The sequence below is a fragment of the Mya arenaria genome, chromosome 1 (assembly GCF_026914265.1).
Source record: "Mya arenaria isolate MELC-2E11 chromosome 1, ASM2691426v1".
Classification (NCBI taxonomy): domain Eukaryota; kingdom Metazoa; phylum Mollusca; class Bivalvia; order Myida; family Myidae; genus Mya; species Mya arenaria.
Genome location: NC_069122.1, coordinates 19,583,792 through 19,604,604, shown reverse-complemented (window position 1 = coordinate 19,604,604; position 20,813 = coordinate 19,583,792). Strand labels below are relative to the sequence as shown.

The following is a 20,813-nucleotide window of genomic DNA, read 5'->3' as shown; positions in this document are numbered from 1 at the left end:
TTACTTTAGGAATGTTAAGACACACTCATAGTTTTATCTTAAATAAAGACCAAAATAGGTAATAAAGCTTTGGAGTTTTGAATGCCACACGTGATAAAATATTTTTTTACTTCAATGCAACCGCAATCAGCTATAAATAACCAGTAATCCGATTAGCTACATCGTTCTTAAATTAAATTATGACCAATAATAAATACCAACCAAGGTTCACATCTTTATCATCTCAAAAACATTTCCCCAGCCCCTATAAATGGGTATTGTGGTCATTAATTACAAGTAATCCGATTAGCTACATCGTTCTAAGATTTAATTAAATGGGTGCATCGAGAACATATAACATACCATCGTTCAGCAGTGGACAGACGTCTTCGCATGTGGAATCGTTGACACATGCTCCGTGAGTTTCGTTAACCGTCGTAAATCTCTGGTATTTTTCGCAGCATTGCGGCACAGAGTTGCCTCCTTTACATTCCCAATACGTTCGGCAGTGATTGTCCCCGTGTTTATAACTCACCATACCTGGTGTTTTGCATTTGTCTGATGATGGTGATTTTTGGAGAGAAAAACAACAACATTTAATCTTTGAGAACAGTTTAACATAATTGTTTTTGGAATGCAAATCAAAGAGATTAACTGGTGATAATATAGAGGCTTATATGTTTGTTATAGTTCAAGATCGTAATACATTTAACAGAGTGAGCAATTTAGGTTATATTTCACAAATGGTGTAGCCACTAGTGAAATATTTAGTTTTTGTTGACAAGGGGAATAATATTGCTATCTTACACTGAACCACACAATTTTTAATTTAAACATATGCTTAAAATTTTAGTTAAAAAAGTGCACATTTTTAGAAAAAAAACGGGCCAATTTGTATGCACATAAGAAGACATTTCGGAATTAACGTCGTTGAAATTTCTCCCCATTCTGTGGGTGCTGCTGTTCATATTACGTTTTAAAACGACGAACATATTAAAAAGATATTATCACTGTTGTTATTTCATTGATAAATCTCAATATGCCATTGAAAAGCTTGACAGAAAACAACAACATTTAATTGTAGTTTGATTTTATAGACAAATGAGCAAAAGTTTATGCGCACGTTACGTCATTATTATTATTATTATTATTATTATTATTATTATTATTATTATTATTATTGTTATCATTACTAACTATTTCTACCAATGCAACGATATTCAACTGAGATTATTTTCAATGGCATGACCGAGGTGATTCGATTGACCTTCCAACAATCACCTACCATTTGGGCAGGCAACAAGATCGTATCGATCGCATACAGGATCGCGCCCTTGTTCTTGGTGTTGCCACATCGTCCCAAAACCGCACGGCATCGTCTAAAACAAAACAGTTACAAGCATGATAAATAGTCCGACCAATACATGGATGTGAACGATTTTTACCAGTTTAATCGATTAAAAACAGCAATAAAAAGGAACTGAATGAAGCACTTTTCGAATGATTAAGAAAAAAAGAGAAAAAACAAACAAAAAACTATTACATATTCAATGATAAAACTGAATGAAGCACTTTTCGAATGATTAAGAGAAAAAAAGAGATTAACTATTACATATTCAATGATAATACCACAATAAAACGGATTTGAACCCACCCCCACCCACCCACACCCACCCCCCACCCCACATACAAGTTATAAAATACAGGTCAAGCTTATCGCAACGGAAGTAAGTTAATTAAAAGTTGGTACATATTAAAGAACTCTTAAAGAACTCTTAAGGATATATTAATGGTTAGTACTACAAGGACCCACCCAGGGTCAATGTTATCGAACAGTCAAAAGTCTGAATTCAGACACAATACTCAAAACTGCAACATTGTGACTTTCTTTTCGGCCATTCGGAACGCCTCGGCCATTTTTCATTGATTGGGAAATGACCGAGGAGTTCCGAATGTCTTTCCAGCTGAGCATTGAAGGTTTAAACTGCTGAATTTATAACCGAGTGATCGATTCCTATTTCTTACATAGAATATGTCAGAAGAATAAAAATTTGAGTTTATCCTGCAGTTATGTAGCTATTCTGAGTCTGCACTTAAAATCTTGATAAATTGTTGAAAAACAATGAATGTACTCAAATTCATATTTGGCTGTAGAATAGTTTTTCCTTGAAATCTTAAATAAGGCCTATTCTGTGAAAGAACGCGCTTTTAAGAGTAAAAAAACATTTTAATAACTTTTGATGTTATGTGGTTAAATGAGTTGACACTAAGATTAAGATTTGACTTTAGTATTTTTTGATATTGAGGCCTGGCCACGCGGTTTTCCAACATCAGTTACGTCCCATTAAAATAAACTTGATTAAAGGTCTAGATTTTAAGCCTTCTATTAGTGACCCCCCCCCCCCCCCAAAAAAAAAAAACAAAAAAAAAAAACAACAACAACAACAACAACAACAAAACAAAAAACAACAAAAACAACAGTACACAACCTCTGTTTATTGATCATTTCTACTTGCCTCGATCCCTCTTATCAGATCTCCGATCTGAGTATCGGCATTCATTTTTTGGATGTTTTATTATAGAAATGGACACTAAATGGCCCAGAGCCAATAAACGAATACACAGGAAATTTGCCTCTACTGTGACACCAGTGCAATTAGCAGGAGATGCACAGCAGGGGATTATCATGCCAAACATTTCTTAAACTAGGCCTTTAAGAGCAAAACTTGCTACAAGGATCGCCATCCATATGATGGCAGTACGTTTTGAATAAAACTAATCGTTACCTCAACATACATTTCTCCTTTTTCTCCCGGCTTACACATTATGAACTTGAAGCAGCTGGTGGGATGTGGTAAGTAACAAAGGCTCGGAGTTTGGCATCCGGATTTCATGCACTCTGGTACGAAATAAACAGGTACGAATGTTTTCAAGAATTTTATTGAAATGGATGTAGAGGGTAGCATAGGATTCCAGCTCGGACCAAAGAATGAGTGAGTTCTGGAGTGAAAAAATAGCTACGATTGTGAGCAAAGGTTCCGTTGAAACGGATGCGGGCTGGTAAGTAAAATACGCTCGGAGCTCCGCGTCCGCATACGGAACTCCTCGGCCATTTTTTTATATCGAAAACAACCTCGGATGTATGCAAGTACATCAGTAGAAGTAGTTCGTAATTGTTGAATTATATTATTAATTAAATGATGTGTTTAGCTTGTATTGATTGATTTATTAGTTTAAATTGATTGCTTGTGAAGTATATTATGGCAAACATAATTAAGATTTACAAGAGTTCAGTCATTAAGTTTAGCTGCTAGATTAAATTACTACGCGATCTACTTGCAGCTGACTTAAACATACCGAATTACTAAACTGAGTATGACCGTCCAAATACATCCGAGGTTGTTTTCGATTAAAATGTTCGAGGAGTTCCGAATGTCGCGTCGGGAATGAATGCCTTCTGGTACGTAAGATAAAAGTTCGAATCTTAACAATAAAGGCATTAAAATGAGTGTATAATGAAGCATCAGCTTAGACATAGGAGCTCGGCATCCGGAATGAGTTAATTCTGGTACGAAAGAAATAGGTACGAATAGTAAGGAACGTTAAACAGGTCTTGACGGTTACCTTTGACAGACTTCAGAAACAATACATTCTCGGTTATAAGAATCATTTTTAATATATTATTTTAATTGTTTTATACATTTGTTATACTCTTAATTCAAACTTCGGTCTTCTTTTAAAATTTAATAATCGTTCAGATGAGGACAACCTTGAATTAATCAAAATTGAAAAAAAAATCCTATTCAAAGTGTGGCTTACCTTTCATAGAAAGTTTTTGTTCTGAAATGTAAATATAATGTTAAATATGAGCATTTATAGGCAGTTAATATAAGATATAAAGTACACTCCTGATTTCAAAATACAGTCAACCTATAGTAAGAAATGTCTAATGAAAACTATGTTTAATAAATGTTACTTACAGCATAACTTGCAAATACATGTAATATTAATATACATTTTAAGTGTTAAAGGACTCGGTCAGGTTTATATAGGCATCGAAAAAAGTAGTTGCATGTGACAAGTGAATAAAACCCTCTTGTTGTATTGATAAAATTGTATCAAAAGCCAGAATGCAGCCTACATATTCAGCCAATGAAATGACAACAGTCAGAATATAGCCTACATATTCAGCCAATGAAATGAGATAAGTCAGAATACAGCCTACATATTCAGCCAATGAAATGACATAAGTCAGAATACAGCCTACATATTCAGCCAATGAAATGACATAAGTCAGAATACAGCCTACATATTCAGCCAATGAAATGACATAAGTCAGAATACAGCCTAAATATTCAGGCTATGAAATGGCAAAAGTCAGAATACAGCCTACATATTCAGCCAATGAAATGACATAAGTCAGAATACAGCCTACATATTCAGCCAATGAAATGACATAAATCAGAATACAGCAAACATATTTAGCCAATGAAATGACAAAAGTCAGAGTACAGCCTACATATTCAGCCAATGAAATTGCAAATTCATAAAAAAACTAGGCTTAATCAAGTCCAAGTCCAACTTTCGCGGATGATCTGAGATCCGCCTACTACTTCTCATCCGATACACACTCCTTGTGTGAGATCTTGCGTTGTCAGCCAATAAGGTTGTATTCTAAGTCAGTTAGATGACCCAAAGTAATATCTGACGCAGGGAGTGTGTATCGGATGAGTGGCAGTGGGCTGACCTTTAAACACCCTCCAAAAGTTGAAATACTTACTGATTTAGCCTAGTACTAAATGATTGCCTGTAAATGTAGGTTGTATTCTAATTTCGGTTGACTCTCATATTTATAAATATCATGTCGAGAGAATTAGCTCCACCTTATTCTATAAACATTCGAAATAAACATAAATATGGTGAATGCATCGGTAAGTACAGTGTAATGCACCAATCAATTGTAACCACGACCCCCAGGTCCGGGGATTAGCGGGCTCTTTGACTTTCAGCCAAGCCCGGGTAAATCCCCGAACTGCTGGTAGGGCCCATTCCCTGCTATTTTTTGGCGCGAAGACAAAACCACAGCATTCACCTGGCAGTTCGGGGCCGCCTGGAAGGTAAAAACACGGCCCATTTCCCCGGCTATCCCCGGTATACCCCCATCCTTGGGGGGCTTGGTTACAATTGACTGGTGCATAATTTAGCTACATAATTTACTTTATACAATAAATGAAATGCAACATTTTCAAAACAATGATTGCACTTAGCAAATACTAGTTTATTTTAGCTCGAATGTGACGAAAGCTGATAACAAATAAGATCACTCTCGAGTCTTTGTCCTGGGTAGAAACCTAACGAAGGGTATTGAAGCAAAAAATACATCTTGCTTTCTGACTTGTACATCTTGCCTTGTTACTTTTACATCTTGCATTATTGCATCCTTAATTTGTTATATGGGCAACTGTTATGTATATATATACATTTGGCTACGAACATGTTAATGTTTATGCCTAATAAAAGTTCTGTTCTGTTCTGTTATGCTAGCTTCGTGAAAGTTCCTTCTTGTATCTTGATTGGTTTAAAGTGACATTCAACATGTGTCTATGCATACATGTGTATGGGTATGTTTTCTGAATTTTTCGTCAGTCATTTATTAATTCATATATTAATGTCAGTTAAATATTCTTATTTTAGCTATCATTTTACTCTAGCTAGCTTTATAGCTAACTTCCTGGCTAACTTTCTTCCCTTAATTCGTTTTCCAATACTCAACATGAATAACGAATGTCAGCAAGCATCAGGACGAATAATGCATGGTCGAATATACCAAGCATGGTACAACAGTGTGTGTATACCACGTGATAAATTACGTCATATATGCTACGTCGGAAGGCAACATTTTGCTTTAAATGAAGACTTAAATCAAAGATAACTTTTCTTGTACAACACCTTTCTACATCAAACATAGGGCAGTCTATGCCGCTTAAAGAGCCCCGCATTTGCTTTATCACCGAAATTTGATAAAGTCATTAGTTTTAGCAAACATTTCGACAAACCTGTTTCCAAAATCATGTTTTGACAGTGCTCCGTCAGACGGCCGTATTGTGAAAAGGTTTGACGAAGTGTTTAAAGAAACTAAAATCCCAATCAAACTCTGGTGAAAGATCGAAGGCGGGGCTCTGTAACCTTTCATTTAAAATGGTGAAGAAATAATGAAGTTATCTTTGTTTAAAGTCTTTTTTTCAAATCAAAATATTGCCTTCCGACGTATCATTTATGACGCAATTTATCACGTGGTATAGACACACTGTACAATACATCATAATACGAATGCAAGATACAATTTTTGCTTCAATACCCTTCAATAGAAACCAGGACTGTGTCCATTTTGAGAGGTCGTAGGAAATGGTCCCTAGTTGGGAAGGAACCCAGAACCTCTTGGTAAAGATTAGGACAACTATACCATTAGACCACTCTCACCCTACAACGCATTAAAGCTGCAGTCTCACAGATTTAACGTTTTGACAACTTTTTAAATTTTCTTGTCTAGGGACGAGCCAATTTTTGCGATAATCTATGGAAACCAGTTATATAAGACTGCTGACAAAAAATTAGAGCGCATACTTTTATATTTAAGGTCACAAAATGATGTTTTATGCATTTTTCTTAAACCGTTAGTAACGGTTTAAGCCATAAAACATAAATTTTCGAACGGAAATATGAAAATCTACGATCTGATTTTTTGTCAGCAAACTTATATTATTGATTTGCAGATATTTATGCAAACATTTGCTCTATCAAGGACAAAAAATAAAAATAAAAAGTTGTAACAATGGTAAATCTGCGAGAGTGCAGGCCCCAATTTCTCGAAACTTCTTAAGCTTAACAGGCTTAAGTCGCTTATTTCAATTAGCCAAAATACATACTGAAAATGGATTTTGATAAATGAAAAATGGTTTATTCTGATAATCATATATATTATTCCTACATAATTTCTAAAAATTCTTGAAGAAGAAAATATAACACATTTTATAGAACAACAAAAATAGTGAGATTAACTTAATCCTGTTATAAGGGACTTAAGAAGTTTCGAGAAATTGGGGCCAGCTATAAACAGTTGTTCGTTCATGATTTAATTAGGCCAAAAGTGGTTTGGTTAGGGTTACATCCTTTTCAAAAACAGGTAGGGCAGGAAGGCTTTTTTACTCAATTTCATTAGGCTTTATATAGGAACGTAATTGTCATATTTTATAATGGTGATATAGTTATAAACTGACAAAAAGCTTTAAAGGTTTTGAACTGCATGTTATAACAATTTATTATTATTATTATTATTCATTCATTATTATTGTTATATTTTTTTAATTTTACCAACATACTATAAAAACGGTAGGGTCGGCGCTTAAGTCGTAGGTAGGGTCGGGTAACCCAAACGAAATGTATTTTTTAGGCCTTAAAACATGCAGTTTTGCTTATATGTATGTATATACATCTATATCTATACCAATTGCGGGATCCTTCATCCTAGCGAGTGGGCTCATCATACCGCCTTTTACACCGGGAACCAAGATACACAAGCTTCCAACGACTGCTAAAAGCCGGAGACAAGTACTTCTGTCCATAGTTCTGCAACAATTTCCGGTCAAACGTCTTCATATACCTTGTCATGATTAATTACCGAAAAAACAACATACATTACCTTGACCGAAGCTAGGAAGATTTTCTAGCTCTATACTGGATAGTCCCACTAAAACGCCGTTAATCAGTGCGCTTACAGTTAGTCATGCAACGACAAGCCGGGAAGCAGATATTTCCAGCATTGTGAAAGCAAAGCCAGGTGCGAGTTTAGTACACAGTAAATTTTCAAGGGACACCCCAATAAAGAGTCGTCCACTTTAAACTGCGTTATAGGAATGTCAGTGTGTGTGTTATGGGGGTCAGATAAAACGGCCGCGTTTGCAACTTTACGCGGGGGTTGGGGGGGGGGGCAGAAAAAACGGCCACGTTTGCAACTTTACGCTTACATTCTCTCAAAATAGCTAACGTTGGTTCCCCGCTTGCAGTGTATGCGCTAAGCTGAAGCCGTTTCAGTGCCGGTATTCAAAAGACATCATTTTCTTACTTAAGCCACATAAGTTACATTCACATACATTTTTAAGTTCGAAAATAACTTAAGCTGCACTCTCACAGAAATACCGTTTTTACAACAACTTGATTTTTTTGTCTTGGAAAGATCAAATTTTTGCGTAAATATCTGCAAACCAAAGATAAAAGACTGCTGCCAATAGATCAAATCGCAGATTGTCATGTTTCCGTTGGTAAATTAATGTTTTATTGCGTTTAAGAAAAATGCATAAAACATCATTTTTTAACTTAAATATAAAAATAATGCGATCTTATTTTTTGTCAGCAGTCATATATAACTGGTATCCATGCATTTTTGCAAAAATATGGCTCTTTCCAATACAAAAAATGAAAAAGTTCAGTCTCTTAGTTTTGTCGCAAAATAAGACAATTTTTCGCATCAATAAAGTCACATAAGATAACTCACAATAGAACAGATCGCAGCTGGAAAACTGCTGAAAATTTCATTATACGTAAAGCGTTGGTAACGGTTTTAGCCATAAAACATCAATTTCCGATCAAAAATATGAAAAACTGCGAACTTTTTTTTGCAGTATTCTTACATCATTGGTTTCCATATATTTACACAAAAATTGGCTCATTGAAAGGAAAAAAAGTCAAATCGGTCAATCTGTGAGAGAGCTGCTGTAATATCCCATATTGCAAACATTCGGAACTCCTCGGTCATTTTTTTATCGAAAACAACCTCGGATGTATGCCGGTTCAGATGCATTTGTGTGCCAATTTATGACAGTGTCCCTTGAAGGAGACATATTTAGTTATATACACATTTATATAAGACGCTACATACATGTATACTATTGAGAAGCTTCTATACTACATACTAGTATATATGATTTTGCTATAAATTAAATCGGCTTGTGTAAAAAGTGTTTTAACGGTTACCAAAACCTTGACGATTAGTCCGTTCAACCTGAAATTGGTTTGTGAAGCAACGGGTGGTTTAAAAAATTTGTTGAAACCGTTCAAATTTTAAGCATTTTAATTAATAAACAGCAGTTTCTGGTTAACCTTTTCATTAAATGAAATGCTGTTTTTTTCTTTGTTATAGATACTCGTAAGAACCATTTTTATTTCAAAATATGGTATACACTAGCGGTCTTAGGGGGCGGGGAGAGGGGGGGGGGTATCTAAAAAAACAACTTCTTATTCAATATAGTGCAATAAGTCCCAAACGCAACATTATTTTGGACTTTAATTTTTCAAACATATCCTTTGGGGAAATACACCCCCGCCCCTTTCAACACTTTAAATTAAATCCATTCGGTTCTGAGGGAACTATGCAATCAAATAAGTGTAAGAAACGTTTTAAGGTATATGATGTTCAAATAAGTTTGTCATTTTATTCAGCCAATGGCAGTGATGTTATTTTTAAATCTGGGGACCCAATATTGTGTTAGTATTACATGAAAGCGAAATGCTTGCTGCTTATTTACAAGTACAAAAAATATTTTATAAACACATATAGTTATAACATAAATACAATGAATGTTGTTTTTTATATAAATAATGAAAAATATAAAATAGATATAATATAAATAATTCAAATAATAATAAAATAAATATTATTTAAAGAATAACAAATCTAAATAAATAACAAATCTAAATAAATAACAAATCTAAATAAATATATATAAATATTAAAAAATATATAAAAATAATAATAATTATTTATTACATCAATACTAATAATTGAAAGTAATATAAATATACTAAATATACATGCTAGGTAAGTGATTGTTTAAGCAATCATTCATCTTTACGGAACACTGACGTAACTGTTGATCAAATACCATAGTTAAGTTTGATAATTGTGATTGATTATAGTGTCTGGCTTAAAATTGATCGTTTTGTTTGTTCATTTTATGAATATATTAGGAAAAAGCATGCGTAACTTTAATATATTTTTAAGACTAAGTTGTTTAATAGAAATCACATTTAGTACGTTTGATTTAAAATGCGGTTTGTTTTATCCGTTCGTTTGCTGAATTATGGGGATGTGGAAAACCATCGCAATGGTTAGTGATTATTAAATAATATAGGGTCTAGACACAAGATTACAAAAAGAGAAAATAGTCAAACACTTACATACCAGTGAAATCGTTGTGTACAATACTTTAAATCTTGCTTATTGGTTTATCATATCGCTTTCGAAACATGTATATTTCGCAGTTTTTGCGTATTTTTCTAATTCGAAAGATTTCAAGGTCTGTCTACCACATAAATCACAGTAAAGTTAAAAATAGTATCGGTATATAAGCCTATACTAATCAAGTGACTTTTACATGCTAACTAAACACACTGTTAACTTGGAAACCATTATGCACTATTTTTAAACGGGTGAACACAGCTAAGACAGCGACAAAATATTCTGTAATCATGTAAAATGATGTATTATCGGCATCATACTAGCTCATATAGACAATTCTAGGCTTGTTTTGAGGAATTACTGTATATACCGATTGTGAGACCATCTGGTTTATAGTCCCTTTAATGTCAGTGCTTTAGAATACATCCCCCTCTTACGAAATCATTTATATTCCACACGTAATTGCATTGAATGAGAGGAATTTAAACATAAAGAAAAATGCCGTATTTTATATTTATAATGCATCTATGAGCAAGATGCTCAGCTAAGCTAATGCAAGTAAAATGTATACTTTGAGGTCAAGGTGCCGTTCATTGGAGGAATTAAAGATTCATTCAGCCAGCTTTTTACAAAACATATCCAACCATTTCATTATTAGAGGTCGCGAAACGCTAATTGTACGTGAGCATATGGGCTTCTTGTTAAAAGTTTTAATATTTTTCACCGATACCCCCTTTTTATATAGATATTATGTTATTCAAGAAACCCATCAATGAAATTGTTATTTAATCATATTGAAATGTAGTTTTATTACCCCCCTTCCCCTTTATTACCTCCCTTTGATAAATCATATCATAATAGTAGCGTCATTATGGTGTTACTCAAAAATGTAATCCATGAAAAAAATACTACAATTATCTTGATGTTATTATCTCAAATACATTAACACATCCTTCCATCCTAATGGTAAATTGCCAACCTTACTTCAAATGCAGAACACTTCTTTCTACAATTAAAATTAGACAGCCTAGTGACTGTGGCCAATAATCATTTGATTACGACACACATAAAAAAGTAAGTCTAATATTGTGTTTTTGTTTAATCCTTTTTAGTTACATTTTAAAGCCTACTAAGTTACATAACTCCATCAACTTACAAAGACTTCAACTGTAGGCGGCAAAATTATCGACATCATAGAATTACCACAGCTTACACGGTCAGACACCCCAAACAACACAGTTACAATCAAACTTAACAACATTTCACTCTCCATAATGCAATAGTTTTATCCTAACACTTTACCTTTCACTACTTTTTGCTTTATCTTTCGCTGTTTTGTATAAAGTGTACCTCTGCGGTTGAGTGGATATGTTTTGTTCAACCGTGGCTATGACAACCATGAGGTGAGTGTGTGTTTTTTTACTGAGCGCACAGCCGTACCCTGACATTGCCCATGCGGGAACTCCAATCTGTATTGCTAACGATTTTCTAATAATAGAATAATTGTTAAGGAAAAAAAAAATGTTAAGAACGTCGTTGACGTCATCATTGTTATCTTTCAAATCTGTATTGCGTTGGAACGGAGTCGGGTCAAAAAGGCCCAGTACCAGAGAGGTCCGTTCTGGATAGTTCATGGACACATTGCTGATCACCAATATTCCTAACGATGATGCCCGAGACAAATATTTCAGCTGTAAGTATTTTATATATAAAAAATTAAGCTCGTTACAAAATATTAAACCTTTAAAAGTTTACAACGATGCTGTCAACAACGTTGTTAACTTTAACAAAAGTATGCCGATTGATTTGCTTATATTTGTTGTCTTTTGACATTCAGGATACTCAGATCAGAGATCTAATTGCCTAATTGTCTTATCAGATCTCTGATCTGAGTATCCTGTTGTGCAGTTTTGGATGTTTTATTTCAGAAATGGACCCTAAATTGCCCAGAGCCAATAAACGAATACACAGGAAATTGGTACCTACTGTGACACCAGTGCAATTAGCAGGAGATGCACAGCAGGGGATTATCATGCCAAACATTCCTTAAACTAGGCCTTTAAATGCGCTATACGTCAGATCGTCCTAAAATCGGTAAAAACATGATTTCTACACAACCTAGAATTGTCAAAACGAGCTAGTATGAGGCCGATAAGACATCATATTACATGATTAAAATAATAACTTGTCGCTGTCTCAGCTGCGTTTATCCGTTAAAATAGTGCATAATGGTTTCCCAGTTTATAGTGTGTATGATTGGCACGTGAAAGTCACGTGCTTAGTATTGATACAAAAACTGCTACTTTTTTTAATCAACTTTATGTTAGTTTTTGACAATTTTCTTTTTTTCTTGCAATTGTGTCATCTGGTGTCAAGTCCTTTTAATGGTCCATGTGAGGACGAAAAGCAAATAGAAATTATTACGAATTAAAAATATGCAAAACTTGTATCTAACCGTAACCATTTCAAGCTTGTTCCAAAACTAAAATCACCTAAATCATGTATTAAAAAATGTTCGGTAACGTTTTCTTTTGTATTTTTTTTTTTATATTCTTTTTCTATGCTGTAGTATGCCATCATCTATACTTACTGAAATTATTCATAAGCTGTTAGTTTTTTAACCATTAAAAACGTCACAGTTGTCACCTACGGTTTCACCTTCGTAAAAGGTTTCTCCATTAACGGATTTAATTAATCAATTATAGAAATTAAAAACTGCTACATAAATGTTGTACACATAACGTGACGTCATGATTGTATGTGGTGAACGTACTTCTTTTCGTTCACAAATTTAGAAAGTGTCGTAAAAACGTTAATCCCTTCATTTATGGGTGTACTTCAGTGTGTGTATACCACGTGATAAATTTGCGTAGAAATAGTTATCTTTGTTGAAAGTCTTCATTCGAAGCAAAATATTGCCTTCCGACGTTGCATTTATGACGCAATTTATCACGTGGTATACACACTCTGTGTTTGCTATGTATTCCTCTCTATGTACACATGCATGAATAACACATCTTTTTCTCAATGAACGTAAATAAAGATACTAATTTTAAGTACCATAACGTTTTAGTGATATACACTTATTTTTATGTATATCAAAATGACTTCTTTTTAAAATTTTGACATTTTCAAGTATTACAAAATGCAACAACAGTATAATCCAAGTATAGTCTATATTTAGCACGCATAACATCATTACAAAATTTGCATATCACATGACTTTTTCAGTGCGTGAATACCACGTGATAAATTACGTCATATATGCTACATCGGAAGACCACTTTTAACTTAAAAAGAAGACTTTAATCAAAGATTACTTTCCCTTTACTACACTAATCTAAATAAAAAAGGGCAGTCTATGCCTCTTAAATAGCCCCGCCTTCGTTGTATTACCGAAGTTTGATAAGATGATTAGTTTCATCAAACACTTCGACAAACCTGTTTCCAAAATAGTGTTTTGACAGCGCTCCGTCAGGCGGCCGTATTGTGAAAAGGTTTGTCAAAGTGTTTAAAGAAACTAAACCCTCAATCAAACTTTGGTAAAAGACCGAAGGTGGGGCTCCGTAAGCGGCATAGACTGCGCTATGTTTCCTTTAAAAATGGTGAAGAAATAGTGAAGATATCTTTGTTTAAAGTCTTCATTAGAAACAAAATATTGCCTTCCGACGTATCATTTATGACGCAATTCTCACGTGGTATACACACACTGTTTCTGAATACCGAAAATACAAACGAGCTGCAATTTTAAGAAGTTTTTGGAAGAAATAGTTTTTATATTATTATAGTCTTATTAATACATACAGGTGTTTAAGAAAGCATTAGAAAGCAAATGGCCTTTACCATTAGCATCGAAGTATGTGATAAAGACAGCATTCACATGTTTGTTTGTGTGTGTGTGTGTGCGCGCGTGCGTGCGTGCGTGCGTGCGTATGTGCGTGCGTGTGTTCGTTCGTTCGTAAGTGCGTGTGTGCGTGCTTGTGTGTCGTGCATGCGTGCGTGTGTGTGTGTGTGGAGTCGGGGGTGCTTCGATGCCCGCTCCAAAAAAAAACGCGTTGTGTATATGATAGAGAGACGCCACTAAACTATACCAGAATGCATACTATGACCCTAAAATTAACCATATATTCTTTGAGTAGGGACCAACAAGTTGAGCCTTTTTGATTTGGAAACCGGTGGCTAATACCAGCAACACCTTTCCAAAACCAATACGCCCCCATCCATCCCTCTTGCTCATGTCAAATCCTTCATTTGTTCGCGTTGTTCACGACATCTTAATATTACCTGTTTCATCCATGGAAATGAGAATGTTAACTGGTGTAGTAATTGTAGGTAGAGATACGCTTTGTGTTACAATTTCCATTGCCATAAAATTTCCACCGTAAGAATATGTCACTAAACAGTAAAGCACTATCACATTTGAAACTACATCCAAACCAAATGCAAAGCCCATGTTCGAAAGTTATAATCGTCCGTTCTGTAATACTGAAGCAACTTTAAAATCAATTATTCCGAACATTATCTGAATATGATTAAGTATTCAATTAAATGTATAAATACACATCATATATCGTTTTAAATTACGCAACGTGTCACCAGACGTTCACAATGATGCAGCAACGTTAATTTGTTTCGCCGCAAATAAATATGGATGGATATAGTGACAATTAAAGCTCGAATGGAGACACGAAGGATTTAATGATGTAATGGTGTATAAAACTAGTATTGATCGTTCGTCTTCGTGGTCCAGTAATAACAGATGCTTGGATTACACTCTACAGTCAAGATGTTCGTCTTCGTGGTCCAGTAATAATAGATGCTTTGATTGCACTCTACAGTCAAGATGTTGGTCTTCGTGGTCCAGTAATAACATATGCTTGGATTACACTCTACAGTCAAGATGTTCGTCTTCGTGGTCCAGTAATAACAGATGCTTTGATTGCACTCCACAGTCAAGAAGTTCGTCTTCGTGGTCCAGTAATAACAGATGCTTGGATTGTACTCTACAGTCAAGATGTTCGTCTTCGTGGCCCAGTAATAACAGATGCTTGGATTACACTCTACAGTCAAGAAGTTCTTCTTCGTGGTCCAGTAATAACAGATGCTTTGATTACACTTTAGAGTCAAGAAGTTCTTCTTCGTGGTCCAGTAATAACAGATGCTTGGATTCCACTCTACAGTCAAGAAGTCCAGTAATAACAGATGCTTTGATTGCACTCTAAAGTCAAGAAGTTCTTCGTGGTCCAGTAATAACAGATGCTTTGATTACACTCTAGAGTCAAGAAGTTCGTCTTCGTGGTCCAGTAATAACAGATGTTTTGATTGCACTCTACAGTCAAGAAGTTCTTCTTCGTGGTCCAGTAATAACAGATGCTTGGATTCCACTCTACAGTCAAGAAGTTCGTCTTCGTGGTCCAGTAATAACAGATGCTTTGATTGCACTCTAAAGTCAAGAAGTTCGTCTTCGTGGTCCAGTAATAACAGATGCTTTGATTGCACTCTACAGTCAAGAAGTTCTTCTTCGTGGTCCAGTAATAACAGAGGCTTTGATTGCACTCTACAGTCAAGAAGTTCTTCTTCGTGGTCCAGTAATAACAGATGCTTTGATTGCACTCTACAGTCAAGAAGTTCTTCTTCGTGGTCCAGTAATAACAGATGCTTTGATTGCTCTCTACAGTCAAGAAGTTCTTCTTCGTGGTCCAGTAATAACAGATGCTTTGATTACACTATAGAGTCAAGAAGTTTGTCTTCGTGGTCCAGTAATAACAGATGCTTTGATTGCATTCGAAAGTCAAGAAGTTCTTCTTCGTGGTCCAGTAATAACAGATGCTTTGATTACTATTTAGAGTCAAGAAGTTCGTTATAGATTGTTTGATTACAATGTAGAGGCAAGAAATTGCGATCGTCTTCAAGTAATAACAGTTACTTTGAGGCAATGTGTTTGTCAAAGCCGACCCGTTATACTTTTGTAAGCATGCTTGAAGTAAGATGTTCCTTTCAGACGTCCAGTAATAACAAACAGTATTATGATGTTTCAGCGCAAACTCTCAAATGAGTCCTATTTCACAAACTTTTCAAATTTAAATATGTAGCATCAACGTTAACTAACCCTAACACTATTACCATTCTATACATGTATATAAGTGTACATACATGTAAACACATGTACATATATGTATATACATGTACATACATGCACATTGTATCATATGTATCTCATTTTAAATACTTACAAACTGAGCCAGCCTTTCTTTATATCTACCTCTTCAGCTGATTAAAATAAATAACGGTGTACTGCTGATTTACCGAAACAAATTTATTGAAGTGCTTGAGAATTACTGTCATCTCATTGGACGAATTATGATGTTAAGGTCTAAGCATAGATAAAGGTCTAAGCATAGCGGTTTAATAGGAATTTTGAATTAATATTTCATTTGGGGTGCTCCTCTGAATTTAGCGGTGCACCTCAATTTTTATATAACATCAACTAGAAGGCAATTTTTGACCAAGGGTGTGTCATACATGCATATTTTTTATTACATTAGCAGTGTGATATACTTAAACTTCTTTATCATTACCAATGTTCTGCACACCAGATGGTAACGGTTTCTCCACACCAGGTGTAGGTTGTGGAAGTGGTGGATCTGGTTTTTTGAGCTTTATTTTACGAGCCATAAAGTTTCCTCCGTAAGAATATGACACTAAACAGAGCAGCACCATCGCACACGAAACAACACTCATACTACATGTAAATCCCATTTTCAAACCGTTTGTATTGTCCGTTCTGTTGTAAGGTAACAGCTTAAAATTGATTATGGTTAAAAATCTGTATGTCTGAATAAGCTGTTCACGTTTGAATGAAAATTAATATACAGTTTAATCGTTCGTACTTATATTGGTTTGGATCAAACAATGACACGCCACGCGTTCACCCTGAAGTAACACCATTAAGTCGTTCTGCTCTAAGAAATATGGACAGATTTAGTGACATTTGATGCTCGATTGCAGCCGCGGAATCTTTTAATAGTGTGAATTAAGTGATGTATAATACTTAGGTACGGATATGCCATTGTAATAAAATTACGTATTTGCATTTTTTGTAATGTATATATTTAAGAGGCTGAGATTTATGGCCAGCCCCAATACCGTGGACAATTCCACAAAGGTGGCCAAAATTTAATCCCGTTAAACGACTATAAATTAATTGGTAGATTTTCATCCCCCTCATTCCCTTTTCCCACCGCCCCTAAACTTGTATTGACCCAAATAAAATTGCTGAACAAGAGTCTGTATTTGCGTATCGGTCAGGTACTGTCCGAGAATGGTGTCTATTCATACCAACGGTGTGGATATGGTACGATCGTGTTCGTGGTTTTTCTAAAACACATGTGTATATAGCGTATACGGAGGACATATGCGTGCATTGCGGCGAGTCATCGGTGATCCTGGTTAATTGGGAAAACCACAAAAAAATATATATTTTTTTAAAAAGGCGTGGTGCCGCTACGGTTTGTTACGTTTTTTTGTTATTTTTGTTCAAAATGTGATGAATTTGTAATGCTAGCGATACCCAATCGAACTGTCTTACGTGGCCGTTCGTGGGTTATTGTGGTTAATCGTTATATATCGTGGTGATTCAATGGACTTTGTGGAGTGATCAAATTTAAATGTAGCATTGATATCGATTCCGGTGAGACCAAATGAAGAGTACTGGCACTGTAGCAGCCATTTTATCAGGTGTTTTTTTTTTCAAACGGGTCAGCTATTTCCTACTTCATAGTTTTTCGGCCATTAGACATTCTGAATTAACCCTGCCTCCCTGCAAATTTCACAGAGAGTTTTAAAGGCCAATAAGTATCAGAAACGAGCTCTTAAAGCTGTACTCTCACAGATTTACCATTTTTACAACTTTCTATTTTTTTGTCTTGGAAAGAGAACAAATTTGCGTATATATCTGCAAACCAGTGATAAAAGATTGCTGACAAAAGATCAGATCGTTGATTTCATATTTTCGTCCGAAAATAAATGTTTTATGGCCTAAACTTAAACGGTTTAAGAAAAATGCATAAAACATCAATTTTTGAACTTAAATATAAAAATCTGCGATCTGCTTTCTCGTCAGCAGTCTTATATAACTGGTTTCCATGGATTTTCGCAAAAATTGGCTCGTTCCAAGACAAAATAAGTTGTCAAAACGTTCAATCTGTGAGAGTGCAGCTAATAAATAAGAACTCTGTTTGTTTAAAAGTTGAAAAAGTGTATTTACTGGCGAACGATATTTCAAGAAAGGTAAGATGTATCTTCTGTTAAGGAAACACAACGAGTAAAACGTTAAAAACAGTAAACACATCGCTTTCGGACTTGATTCTTTTTTAATGTTATACGGTCTTTGCTTTATTTTCCTTACTTGCGCTGTGACCTACTTTACCAAAACGTTACTTCGGGTTCGTGCTAAAGTGCTGACCTAATAAATAAAGCTATAGAAATTGAGGGATACTGCTGACCAATTGCTCACCATATAACTAAAGAAGGAAATACTTACTAGTGTTACGAAAACAGTTTAACGTTGTTATTCTACGTTTTATATCGTACTATTTATTAGTTTCTTAAATATGTTACAAAACTGATATTTATAAAAAAATAATATTTTTTATGAGGGGTTAGTTGAAAGGCACCAGCAAACTTTTTTTACTAACTTTACTAAGGTCAATCATCATAGTCAAAACGAATGATATCAAGAACTCAGTACCTATTGGTCATATATATTGACGTCCAGCACTGAATCTAATAATACAGCACACGGCGTTTCATTACCTTATTAGGGAAGAATACACTTCTGTATTGAAGAATTAACACCTGCTAAGTCAAACATTGCAAGACTCTGTAATACTGTGCATGGTTTTCATATTCCTTTGAAAAATCTGCACTTACTCAGGAATTAACCAAAACCAATTAAATCAAAAACAATCTATAGTACATGTCGAGTATCCAGACCATTCGGACATTAGTCATCATGCTAGTTTACACACGGCTGAGTATCATTTTTTAAAGATACTTCTTATTTAGGATGCAAAACATGAAGCGATATACTGGTCATTACCCCCTCCTTTTTTCGCTATTGAATTTGACACATCAATTTCTATATTATCATTATCAGACAATGATTTGTAAATGTTCGAGCTTTCAAAATTTTAATATGTAGTTGAGTATTAAATATTACATCAAATGCCTTCTTTTATTACAACACTGATATTAATTTTGAGGTAAAAACTTCTCTTTTGCATTTGGCATGTGCTTGTAAAATTATAAAAAAAGCAGAAAAAATGCAATAATTACAGTGTTTTCCCGCCCCTATAATCAAGCAATTTTTCCAAAGCGGTGAACGATTGATTATCAATTTTCAACCAGGCAGACATAATATTTCGATACACGTACATAGAACATGTAAACAATGTAGTTATTATAAGGGAAACATACTCAGTGTGTGTATACCACGCGATAAATTACATCATAAATGCTACATCGGAAGGCAACATCTTGCAAAACTTAAAACCAAGTTAACTTTTATTTTATTTCACCATTTTAAACCACCTTCGTTTCATTAGGTGTTTAGTTTCCTCAAAAACTTCGACAAACCCGTTTCAAAAAAATGTTTTACAGTGCTCCATCAGGCGGCAGTTTTGTGAAAAGATTTGTAGAAGTCTTTAAGAAACTAAACTCTCAATCAAACTCTGGTAAAAGACCGAAAGCGGCGTTGGCTGTGCCATGTTTCATTTAAAATTGTTAATAAAAAGTAAAGTTATCTTTGTTTAAAGTCTTCAATCAAAGCAAAATAATGACTAAAGATGAAGCATTTATGGTGCATTTCATGTGGTGTACACACACTAATACTGATATGACATATTACAAATATAAACAATTTGATTATTTGTACAAAATGATATAACGTGTCTATTAATGTTATTGATATTCATTACTCTTTAAGGTTTACTTTATTATTAAAATGTTATGTCACTTCAATAGAAAAAACAACAACACAGGCCTTACCTCTTAGTACGTCTGAGTATTTCCAACACCAAATGATGACGAACAACCTCACTAGGATAAGTGAATTTGTTACCTGTCAAAAGAACATTATGTACAAATATATACTTTCTGTCTCAAAACGCAATAGAGCACTACATCATTATCAATTAAGCAACGCCTACGGGCTACGAACATTGTTATCATATAATAAATGCATTGTTTGCAAGATCATCTTGCCACAATTTGTAAAGCGTTTTCATTTAGAAAAAAAAACATATCTTAAGTGTTGTTGTAAAATCTTACAATTATATTACTCAAAGATGTCCGAGTTCCGATTGTGCCTTATAACTATATAAGGATGACATTCATATATAAGATAAGAATCCGAGCGCAACATATATCCCCTTGGCGAACTCCTTTAAATTAAGAACGGCATCTTTTTGTAGGACATTGACTATTTTATCCCTTTCAAGGTCGAAGCACATAGCGCTTAATTTTAAAAAAGAAAGGCGGTATTACTTTTACGGATTAAGCGCACAGTAGCGTTCGATAGCGGAGATGATCGAACGCTTTG

The 20,813-nt window shown here is 34.6% G+C and overlaps 1 protein-coding gene across 4 annotated transcripts in view; it reads right to left on the bottom strand.

The window, feature by feature from the left end:
- LOC128231955 (uncharacterized) overlaps nucleotides 1-20,413 on the bottom strand; it is a 47,007-nt gene extending 26,594 nt beyond the window's left edge. Inside the window, exons 1-6 of one of the 4 annotated variants that reach the window (XM_052945276.1) lie at nucleotides 20,261-20,413; nucleotides 7,484-7,605; nucleotides 3,799-3,819; nucleotides 2,766-2,878; nucleotides 1,265-1,358; nucleotides 343-537 (exon numbers count right to left, since the gene is read on the bottom strand). In XM_052945276.1, the coding sequence (XP_052801236.1) occupies nucleotides 343-537; nucleotides 1,265-1,358; nucleotides 2,766-2,878; nucleotides 3,799-3,819; nucleotides 7,484-7,601 (541 nt within the window). In that variant the 5' untranslated portion in view covers nucleotides 7,602-7,605; nucleotides 20,261-20,413. Of the gene's footprint in view, nucleotides 1-342; nucleotides 538-1,264; nucleotides 1,359-2,765; nucleotides 2,879-3,798; nucleotides 3,820-7,483; nucleotides 7,606-9,009; nucleotides 9,038-11,369; nucleotides 11,502-14,497; nucleotides 14,706-16,791; nucleotides 16,949-20,260 lie in introns of those variants that run through there. The other 3 variants (XM_052945266.1, XM_052945248.1, XM_052945258.1) reach the window with 3 other exon arrangements.
- Between the last annotated feature and the right edge of the window lie 400 nt (nucleotides 20,414-20,813).